This window comes from Homarus americanus, unplaced genomic scaffold (genome assembly GCF_018991925.1).
Source record: "Homarus americanus isolate GMGI-L3 unplaced genomic scaffold, GMGI_Hamer_2.0 scaffold56333, whole genome shotgun sequence".
NCBI classification, from domain to species: domain Eukaryota; kingdom Metazoa; phylum Arthropoda; class Malacostraca; order Decapoda; family Nephropidae; genus Homarus; species Homarus americanus.
In genome coordinates, this window is record NW_024734940.1 from 5,261,472 (window position 1) to 5,273,432 (window position 11,961).

General features: G+C 42.1%; 1 protein-coding gene across 1 annotated transcript; it reads left to right on the plus strand.

Annotated features, from left to right (window-relative positions):
- The first annotated feature begins 1,455 nt into the window (after positions 1-1,455).
- Positions 1,456-2,960, plus strand: LOC121870559. Its single transcript, XM_042372390.1, has 2 exons — positions 1,456-1,578; positions 2,418-2,960. Exons 1-2 carry the CDS (start codon positions 1,456-1,458, stop codon positions 2,958-2,960), a joined length of 666 nt encoding a protein of 221 aa, XP_042228324.1.
- Positions 2,961-11,961: the final 9,001 nt, after the last annotated feature.

The window sequence follows — 11,961 nt, forward strand, 5'->3', positions numbered from 1 at the left end:
AGTGCAACAAGGAACTGACTCTAGGGATTTAAAATTGGCCAATTAAAATCTTGTTGTGAATCACCTAAACACAGTAGAACAAAATAAACTACAGTGAGCAAATTAAAACTCAGTAAAAAAATAAAAACACAGCAAAATAAATTAAATCACAGTAAAACAGATTAAAACATAGAAAAATTAAATTATACAAAATAAAAATAATTAAACATTAAACTCAGTAAAACGCATGAAGACACAGAAAACCAAATTGAAACACGGTATAAAAAATTAAATTATTCAAACAAATTAAAACAGAGAAAAAATATTATAGCACTTTAAAACAAATTAATACACTATAAAATAAATGAAAACACATCGTAACAAATTATAACACCACAAAAAATAATATTAATACACAATAAAACAAATTAATACTTTTACAAACAGATTTAGACATATCAAAACAAATTAAGACACCGTGAAGGAAATTAAAACCGTAAATAAAATAAATCACTGTAAAACAGATTAAAACAAATTAAAACAAATAAAAACAAAGCAAAGCAACTTAAAACATTAAAGCACATTAAAACACATCAAAACACAGTAGAACAAATCAAAACAAAGTAAAACAAAATATAACAAAGCAAAACATATTAAAACACATTAAATCAAATTAAAACATTTAAAAAATACACTCAGCCAAATAATTTAAAACATTTAAACAAATAAAACATTATTGGACATATTAAAACACCGTTAAACAAATTAAAACACATCAAAACACAGTAAAATAAGGAAGATAACTCTAGAGATATAAGAATAACTCGCTATGTTAATCTATTTGTAAATTTCATTTGGAAAAAACAATCAATTTAGGATAATGGAACACAGCGTCACAGGGAGGAAGAAAGAGCGCCACACAGACACAGCTTTTATGACTAGGCGGCCACAGCAATGAGGCCACAGCAAAGTGGCCGCAACAAGGGGGCCACATCACGGTGGCCACATTAAGGCGGCCACAACAAGGGGGCCATAGCATGGGAGCCATAACAAGGTAGCCACACAAAGGGGGCCACAACAAGGGGGTTACAGGAAGGGGGCCAAAGCAAGAGAGGCACAACAAGGGGGCCACAGCAAGGCGGCAACAACAAAGCGACCACAGTAAGGTGGCCACAATAAGGCGGCCACATCAAGGGGGCCACAATAATAAGCCCAAAGCAAAGGGGTCACATCAAGGAGGCCACAACAAGGAGGCTACAGGAAGAGGGCCAAAGCAAAAGAGCCACAGCAGTTGGGTCCACAATATTGAGTCCACGGCAAGTGGGCATAAAGGGGCCAGAGCAAGGCGGCCTTAACAAGGCAGCCAAAACAAGGCAGCTAAAGCAAGGCGGCCACGACGAGAAAGCCACAGCAAGGGGCCACAGTAAGAGAACCATAACACAGTGGCCACATCAAGGCTGCCACGACAAGAAAGCCATGGCAAGGCGACCACAACAAAGCGGCCGCAGCAAGGTGTCCATAACACGAGGTCCACAACAAAGGGGCAACTTAAAGGCAGCCACAGCAAAGGGGCCACAACATGGCGGCCACAGCAACGGGGTCACAAATAGGCAGCCACAGCAAGGGGGCCACATAAAGGCGGCCACAAGAAGGGGGTCATAACAAGGGGTCCATAACAAGGCGGCCACAACAAGGCAACCACAGCAAGGGGGCCAAACAGGGGTCATAGTAAGGCCAAGCAACAAAGGAGTCATAGCAAGGGCACACGGGGTCAAGGCAAGGGGGCCATAATAAGGAGGCCATATGAGGGGAGATAGAACAGAGGCCACAACAAGGAGGCACACAACAAGGCACACAAGGGGACCACAACAAGAGGCCACAGCAAGAAGGTTACAACAAGGAGGCACACACCACAAAGCAAACTACGAAGCCATGCAAGGGTTAAAACCAGGAGGCCACAGCAAGAGGGCTAAAATTAGGGAGGCCACAGCAAGAGGGGCCAAACTAGGGAGACCACAGCAATAGGGGCCAAAACTAGGAGGCCAACAGCAAGAGGGAAGCAAACTAGGGAGGCCATGGCAAGGCTAAAACTAGAGACCACAGCAAGAGGGCCAAAACTAGGAGGCCACAGCAGCAAAGCAAACTAGGAGACCACAGCAAGAGGGCTAAAAACTAGGAGGCCACAGCAAGAGGGCCAAAACTAGGAGACCAGCACAGGGCCAAAACTAGGAGACCACAGCAAGAGGACCAAAACTAGGAGGCCACAGCAAGGGGCTAAAACTAGAGACTGGCTACAAGAGTTGTCCAGGAGGCCACAGCAATGGGGCTACAATAAGGAGTCGATAGCAGGTTCCACAAGATGGCCACACAACAAGGGGGGCTACATACAAAAGTGAAGGACAACACAGCCAAGCAGCAAGGATGTGCCATAACAACAGGGCCACACAGCAGCAATAGAACATGGGGCCACAGCAAGGCTGCCACAACAAGGGGGCCATAGCAAGGGGGCCACAAGAAAGGAGCCACAACACGGGGGCCACACAAAGGGCGCCATAGCATGGGGCCACAGCAAGGGGACCATACCAAAGTGGGCCACAACAAGGCGGCCACAGCAAGGGTGCCATAGCAAGAGGGTCTCAGCAAGGGGGCCACAACAAGGTCGCCTCAGCAAGGGTGGCACAACCAAGGGCCACAGCAAAGGGGTCACAACAAGGCGGCCACAGCAGGGCTGCTACACCAAGGCGGCTGCAACAAGTCGACCACAGGAAGAGGGCCACAGTAAGGCGACCACAACAAGAGGGCCACAGCAAGGAGGCCACAACAAGGGGACCAAAACAAGGCGGCCACAACATGGTGGCCAGAGCAAGGGGGCTTCAACAAGGCGGCAGGATCTAGTGGGACACAACAAGGCGGCCACAGCAAAAAGCCACAATAAGGCTGGTAGAGCAAGGGGCCACAAGAAGATGGCCACAACAAGGTAGCCACAACAAGGCGGCCACAGCAAGGAGGCCACAGCACTGGGGCCATAACAAGGTAGCCACAACAAGAGGCGGCAACAGTAAGGAGGGAGCCACAATAAGGCGAATGCAGCAAGGCGGCCACAATAAGGGGGCCACAGCAAAGGGGCTAAGCAATGCGACAACAGCAAGGCGGCTACAACAAGGCGGCCACAGGCAGGGGGGCCACAGTAAGGCAGCCACAACAAAGGGGCCACTGCAAGGAGGCCACAACAAGGTGGGCACAGCAAGGAGGTCGTACCATGGCGACAATAGCAAGGGAGTCACAACAAGGCGGCCACAACACGGGGGCCACAATAAGGTGGCCACAGCACGGCACGACAACACCCAAGGGAAGGACGCTAGTAAAAGAGGTCGTAAACCGGAAGTGTTATAAAAACAAGCTTGAATTGCAGAGTAGTGTATGCAAACTGCATTTTTTGATGAGCAAGATTTGCATTCGATTCGCAGTGGAGCTCTTGTATGACCCGGAGCAGTGGAGGACCTCCCTCAAGGTTCATATTACTGAGACCTTCCACACTGTGTCGGACCTTACTGTCGTCTGACACACGTGCTGGTTCTGTGTCATGATACACCGAGTTACACCCTGTCCCAGAGTACGACAAAATTTAATTGTGTTGAAAATATACTTATGTAAATTTGCAGAGAGAAAAAAGTAAGTGTGTCGAATAGCGTGTAACAATATCATCTATATAGATATAAGAAAATAAAACACATCAACCTCAGCCCAAAAATATATATATATTGAAAGAGAAACCACATACACATAAAACACTTCCTCACGACGAGCTGGGGATATTGTAACTAATTCCTCAGACTAATAAGAGTCGTGGTTGCGGCCCCTAAATTGGATTATATATATTAAGCTTGACAATTATCTTCATTTAGAGATTATTGTTAATTTTGTTATAGTTAATATGTTCAGGTGGGTTGAGAACTTACCTGGCATGATTGGAGTCTTGAGTCTACTGAAGTTTGAAGTTTGTGTTTTTTTTGTCATTTGGTTGTTTTGTTTTATTAATGGTACGAGTTGGGATATTAGATGTGTGTGTGTGTGTGTGTCTACGTGTATATATTTCTGATTGTGTGTGTACTCGTATATCCGTACAAACTAGGTAGTAGGTAGTAGACAGCTATCAAACAGGTAGGTACTACCGCCTGGGAAGATATTGGAAGCATAATGTGCTGTCTAATGGTAGACCCTGCTACCGGATGGCATCACGAAAATTGTGACCAAGTCCCAGGTTGCTCATCTGACTATGTGCCTCATTTACACACAATTGCAGGGTTTCAATTGTTTCTCTTACTTTGACAACACAATATATACTGTAGATATATCGTTTCTCACTATTGCTAATTATTATTATTATTATTTTTTATGGCTCTTTATTATTATTATTATTATTATTATTATTATTATTATTATTATTATTATTATTATTATTATTATTATTATTATTATTATTATTATTATTATTATTATTATTATTATTATTATTATTATTATTATTATTATTATTATTATTATTATTATTATTATTATTATTATTATTATTATAAGCAGTAGTACAGGTAGTACTAGTAGTAGTAGTATATTTTCGCCCCCAGGCCCTGATGTTGGGCTAATCCAGTATAAAAAAAAAAATGGTCGTGTATACCTTTTCCTCCTCTGGACCTAAAACGCTCCCATTATGCAACACTAACAGAGTGTATACATTAACTACCCCGTGTTTCACAACCCCTGATAAAAACGACACTGATAACGAAACGATACAACGAAATTACCACAACGAGAATCTGAATATCCTGCCCAATTAGGTTAATGACTTTCATACCTGCAATCAACAAAGCCGCACAACAGACAGTAATCTCCATTATTGTGTGATACGAGACTATCATGTAAGCCGCAACACCGAGCTCGCACTGGTAAAGTAATCCTCTGTGATCCACGTGTAATAACCACCACCAAAATACATAAACAGTATGACTCTGGAGGCTGAGGGAGGTGTGTCGTTCGTGAGTACATGACGAGGTTGGCAAGTATAGTATATATATATATATATATATATATATATATATATATATATATATATATATATATATATATATATATATATATATATATATATATATATATATATATATATATATATATATATATAGAGAGAGAGAGAGAGAGAGAGAGAGAGAGAGAGAGAGAGAGACAGAGAGAGAGAGAGAGAGAGAGAGAGAGAGAGAGAGAGAGAGAGAGATCTTTGTCTGTCTGTCTTGTCTGTCTATCTCTGTCTCTACTTCTGTATATCTCTCACTCTCTCTGTCTATCTGCCTCTCGTTTTCTCTCAGTCCGTTTGTCTCTCTTATTTCTCATCCTTTCTTTCTCTCTTACATATATTATCTGTGGTTCAAGTAACTGCAATGGGGAGTCAGCCACATATAACCAAACAAACACGCAATAAACGAACACCATTATCTCCACCCTTCCCCTAGTTATACACAAACACACAAATACCTAACCTAACCTAACCAATAAACTTCTCAACAAACACACAAATACCACCACCACCACCACCACCACCACCACCACCACCACCACCACCGCCATCTTCACCACCACCTCCACTACCACCACTACCACCTTCACCACCATCACCAAAACCACCATCCGTACCCTCACCACCACCACCATCACCACCATCAGCACCACCACTACTACTACCATCATCAACACTACCACCATCACCACCATCACCACTAGCACCACACCACCACACCACCAATACCACCCCCCAACCCCCATCACCACCATCACCTTCGCCACCACCGCCGCCGCCGTCGTCACCACTATCACCACTGACGCCGCCACCACCACCACCGCCCTGCCACCGCCACCACCTGGACCATAAATAATACAAACAAACTCATCAACACTAACACCACAACAGCTGGTCTGGTTACCTTTCAGTGTGAATACATAGAGGAAGAAACTATTTTCTTCCTTTGTCGCAACTCCTGTTACGTGATCTTGGTTCTCTGATGGCGATCTTGACTCCCATAAGGCGGTTCTGACTCACATAAGGCGGATCTGTCTCCCATAAGGCGGATCTGACTCCCATAAACCGGTTTTGACTCCCATAAGGCAGTTCTGATTCCCATAAGGTGGCTCTGACTCCCATAAGGCGGCTCTGATTCCCATAAGACTTCTCTGACTCCCCTAAGGCGGTTCTGACTCCCAAAAGGTAGCCCTCGTTCTCACAATACAGTCCTATTCCCCCAATGCTCTCCTGAACCTGACGCACGGCCCCGACTCTTATAATACTTGAATGGTTTCGACTTACACAACACAGAACCGACTCACATAGCTCGGCCCGACTTTTACAACAGTCTTGACTTAAACAACAATGTCCTAATTCACACAACAGGTCCTAACTCACACATCATGGTCCTGACTCACACAATACAGTCCTAACACATAAAACTCGGTTCTAACTCACACAATCCGGCTACACAATCCTGTCTGGATTGACACTAACTCCGTGAACCTCGTCTTGTGAGGTGAATTTTTATATACTGTAAGCATGTGGCCAGAGGGGTGACCCTAAATGGATAAGGTGTCACACCGTTTATCATGTACTAGGTAGGACTCATACCAAATTTCATGACACGACACTAGGCACTGTGTCATACCACTAGAACAGGTAGCCACACTGTGTCATAACTATAGTCCATGTAGCCACACTGTACCATCAACCTGGAATAGGCAGCCACATTGTGTTTGCAGCCAGACTGTCTCACAACACTAGGCCAGACAACCAGACTGTGTCATAATACTGGACCAAAGTGTCACAACTAACAAGTGTGTCATACAAGATGAAGTTCTTACCCTCCTGGTGTCTGTAACATGACCCTTCAGGCAGGTCCTCCTCGGCCTTCTGATGGCCTCTGTGTGCAGTTAGCTGTGATTCAAATGCAAATCTTGCACAACTAAAAATGCAGTTTGCATATCCTGTTAGCCCACTCAGCCGTGTTTTTGTAATATTTCCAGTTTATGGCGTCTTTTAGTAGCGTCTTCCCGGCCGCTTTGTTCTCTCGCGCTGCTGCTGCCTCCCGGGGACACCACACTTACTTACTCTAACACAGACATCATTCACATTTTGAAATATACTGTAAATAAGTTGAATATGTTTGTATGTATAAGTAAGTTTGTTAAGTTTGCGTGCATAAATTTATTTAGTTTATAAGTATAATTAAGTTTATTGAATTTGTTTGTATAAAAAAGTTGCATAAATTTATAAGTATTAGTAAGTTTAATAACTCTGTAAGTATAAGTTGCAGTCTAGCACAGGAACCAAGACTTAGCGAAAGGTCCATAAAATCCCTGAGCTAAGGAAACATATAAACGCATTGCAATAACAAGAAGAACAAGAAAATTAAAATTTCAAAGTCGTCCCCCAGCCAGAAATACCTTCAACACGCGCCAGGCGGAGTACACAAGTCTTAGCCCAGCAGTGCACGTCGAGGTTGTCAACAGTGTGCAGCTGGGAGCCATTCCACGCTATCGCCAGAAAAATAAACATGCTAGCAAGGCGGTGTATTTCCTCGACACATAATTAGAAAACAAGACATTGTACCACCCATCGTGTTCCTGTGGGACCTTAATGTTGGGGCTGAAGCTGGGACACACACACACACACACACACACACACACAGTGTACTCACCCATCCATTAGAGCAGTGGTTCTCAAACTTTTTTTCCACTTTTACCCCTATTTAAAGTCTGGCAGGTTTGAATTACCCCAACGTAAAATTTTACTCCTTACTTTTTATTCAATAAACAAGCTTACAAAATTAATGTACAATACTTACAAATTTTACTCCTTAATTCTATTCAATAAAGTTAATATACAAAACACAAGCTTACAAATGTACTTACAAATCTTACTCCTCCAATAAAGTGAATTATACAAAACACAAATGTACAATTCTAGTCTGTCTTATACAAAAATCAATAATAGTGCTACAGTCACAGTGCTGTTATAGACTTCGTCTTAATGAGCTGGATGAACTTGTTTTGTCGACACCAGATTTTGGATGGGTGATTTAGTCTTTGACAGAGCCAGCCTCATATCTGAGCTTGGAACGAGCTGGTTTCTAGTCTTGGACTTGATGTAGTACATTGCCCAAGTTCACACATATAGGTCGTGTGAAATGGAAGAAGTACGTCGATAGCCCGAGTCAGTAGAGTTGGGTATCCCACTGCTCCTTGCTTAAGCCAGAAAATGCAATATCCTCGACAGTGTCGAATGTGCTACGGGTCACGGAATCATTTCTCAACTTCAGGAATTCGTCTTTTGCAGTGACTAATGGCAACTTGAGGGGAATACTTCACGAGTTGCCAAACGCGGCAACCGTAAGTGTTATAAGTGTTAAATACGAGGTTACCCCACCGTGCCAACAGAAGCATATTACCCCAGCCAAAATGTAGTTTTTACCCCAGTTGGGGTAATTACCCCGAGTTTGAGAATCACTGCATTAGAGTAACATGACACATCAGGTGTCAAATCCCAAGGGGTGATAGGTATGTAGGAGAACACTGGTAGTCGAAGGTGGATCTCTCTCTCTCTCTCTCTCTCTCTCTCTCTCTCTCTCTCTCTCTCTATGACTTTATCTGTCTCTCTTTATCTCACTCGCTTTCTCTCTGGGCGTTAATGGTTACTCTGTTGTATTAAGCTGTGATGTTTGTGGTGGAAGAATGAAAAAAAAAGTCGAACAGAAAAACAAGTCAAGAAACAGACAAATTTAAATATGTACAGATAGAGAGAGAGAGATAAGGGATTCAGAGAAAGAAATTGAGAGATATAGCTAGAAAAAAGAGTCAAAGAAATACAGAGATAGAGAGAGAAAGAAAGAATGCCATAACACCATTACTGCAGGACCTACCACTAGGCAACTAACAAGGCGCCACCACCATAGGATGACGAAAAGCTCCTCAAAAGCTCAAGTGGCTAAGATATGCACCATAATGACCTCTTCACCTTAGCTCACGATGGACGGGTAAAGACAACTTCCCTCGTTCACTCGCTCCTCCGCTAACTTCCTCAAGATGTCACTTTCCCAAACTCCTTAGATAAAGTCGTGTGAGTGAGGTCCTGCTGAGATGATCACAAGCTCAAAGGATATTATCTTTTTTTTCTTTTTTTAGTAAGTTAGTAAGAGCCACTTTTGGGGCTCTTGGCTGTTGTGTCACTTTACGGTGGAGGACTTGGATAAATCTAGATAATTTGGGAGTAATTTGTGGTGAATTTTAGTGAAGTGTAAGAAAAACTATAAACTAATATGATATTTTATATGTACTGATAAGTTTGTTAAAGCTATTTTAGGAGATATTGCCAAAGTGTTTACTGATGTAGCAGACATTAAACACAAACTGTGTATTTTTTCTGATACATTACTTGTAAAACTCTTTAAATTGGGGTTCCTCGAGGCTGTGGGACTTTTCGAATTAATTTGGCATAAAAATTCTTCGTTACCCCAGAATACAGACGGGTAGTCAGGGAGGGTCAAGATGAAGGCCTGTTAAAGTAATTTTTTAATAATCCTTAAATTTTTAATAAATGACCGTGTCTCTAAATCATGAGGTAGAGGAGACGTAAGAGATGAGTAAAGGAGAAAGTGAAACAGCTGAAGGATTTGAATTGAATTGAATTGAAACAGTTTATTTAGCCATAAAGGCACAGATACAGAGTGGATAATAATAACAATATTAAATATTTACATGGATGAGCCAGTTGAGAACCTGAGCTCTCCTGTAGGCACCTGATGTATATTATACATTTATCTCAAGGAAGTATTATGTAACATTTAGTATCATCTGGAATAGTACAATAGTATGGTGGTAATAAAAACATCTCATAATGTTACAACGGTTATCACTTCAATATTTATATATTTTATTTATTTATTGTGTTTTTTATAAATTACAGTGGAAATGAAAAACATAAATATAATGGGGATGCAGTACAACATGGGTTGTACAGTATTAAGGTTGAGCAAAAGGACAGAGCTGTCAGGATTACTGTATGTCCAGTTGGCAAATATATTTATTGCAATGGTAATTTCTTATCTATTTAAATGATAATTTCCGATAAAAGGGTTTTGATGGTACAATAAAAGCAGGTACTGTAAATATAGTAGGTATTACAAGAAATATTAATACTTAGACAATAGATATTTTTTAAGAGGTGATTTAAAGGAAGGGGGCGTAGTCTTTGCTCGGATGGGTAAGGGTAAGTCTGGGACTGAAAGGAGCGCATGGGGGGTGGTCCTCGTAGCTCTGGGTGCCTTAAGTGATATCTCTGATTATTACGGAACTGGAAATAATTATTGTCAAGCAAGTGATTCATAGATTTGCAAACAAAGAGGGCACAGCAGTAGGTGTTAATAACTTCTAATTTTAACATTTTCAATTTAGCCAATTTTTCGTTTGTGTGATCTGTTTTTTTCTTTTTCAAGTAGGTCATTGTCCGTACAACTCTCTTTTGTGCAGTAACCATGGATTGTGTTTTTGAAGAGCCAGAGGCCGCCCATAGTATGTGACAGTGTATCAGGTGTTGGTAAACAAGATCATGATACATTTCTTTCATTGCTGTGAGAGTGAGTGACTGTCGAGTGTGATACATGATACCGCACTGATTATTGACTTTACTGTGAATGGCTTGTATGTGCTTTCTCCAGTAAAGTTCTCATCAACAATAACTCCGAGGAATTTAGTATTTTGTTCGCGTTTGAGGACTGTATTACCAAGGTACAGAGGGTCCAAGTCTGGGGGTAAGTTTTTCCTTCTGTGAAAGGTTTAAGGTTAGTTTATTACGTAATACCCAGGTCCTGGCTTTAGTCAATTCAGGAGAGGTAACAATTGAAGAAGAGGGAGGGAGAGAATGAAACAATTGAAGGAGAGTGAGAGAGAGAGGGAAACAGTTGAAGGAGAGTGAGAGAGAGAGAGGGAAACAGTTGAAGGAGAGTGAAAGAGAGAGGGAAACAGTTGAAGGAGAGTAAGAGAAAGAGGGAAACAGTTGAAGGAAAATGAGAGAGAGATTAAAACAGCCGAAGGAGAGTGAGAGAGAGAGGGAAACAGTTGAAGAAGAGGGACGGGGAAAATAAAATAGTTGAAGGAGAATGAGAGAGAGAGGAAAACCGCTGAAGGAGAGTGAGAGAGAGAGAGGGGGAAACAGTTGAAGGGGAGTGAGTGAGAGAGGGAAACAGTTGAAAGGGGGTAAGAGAGAGAGAGAGGGAAACAGTTGAAGGAGAGTGAGAGAGAGAGGGAAATAGTTGAAGGGGGTGAGAGAGAGAGAGGGAAACAGTTGAAGGAGAGTAAGAAAAAGAGGGAAACAGTTGAGGGAGAGGAAGGGAGAGAATGAACAGTTGAATGAGAGTGAGAGAGGGAAACAATTAAAGGACAGTGAAGGAGAGAGTGAAGGATAGAGTGAAACAGTTGTAGGATAGATAAATAGATAGATAGATAGATAGATAGATAGATAGATAGATAGATAGAGAGATAGATAGATAGATAGATGATCTCCCATCAATCACATTTCAGGACGCTATCATTCTGCCAAATTCTAGAATAGATGTGCTAATATGTGACGGAAGCCACACATCCTCAACATTGCTAAAGCTGCCTCCCGAAAGCTGGGAATGCTGTACAGATGCTGTATCTACTTCACTCCTGAGCAGTTGCTTCAAGTTTATAAGGGATTCATTCGTCCTAACTTGCCACTTCAGAACTGCACCTCGGCGAGGCAAGATCTTTTCTGCTCCCGATGTACTACGTGAACCTGGCGATGAGGCTGACCTGTGACCAGGCGAAGGCCGTAAGACTGTATCCAGTCAAATGCCCTTCACCCAAGCAACTAAACCTCCTTGTCCGCAGACCAGTGAGTGGTAGCCTAACGGCCACCTTCGCGGAATG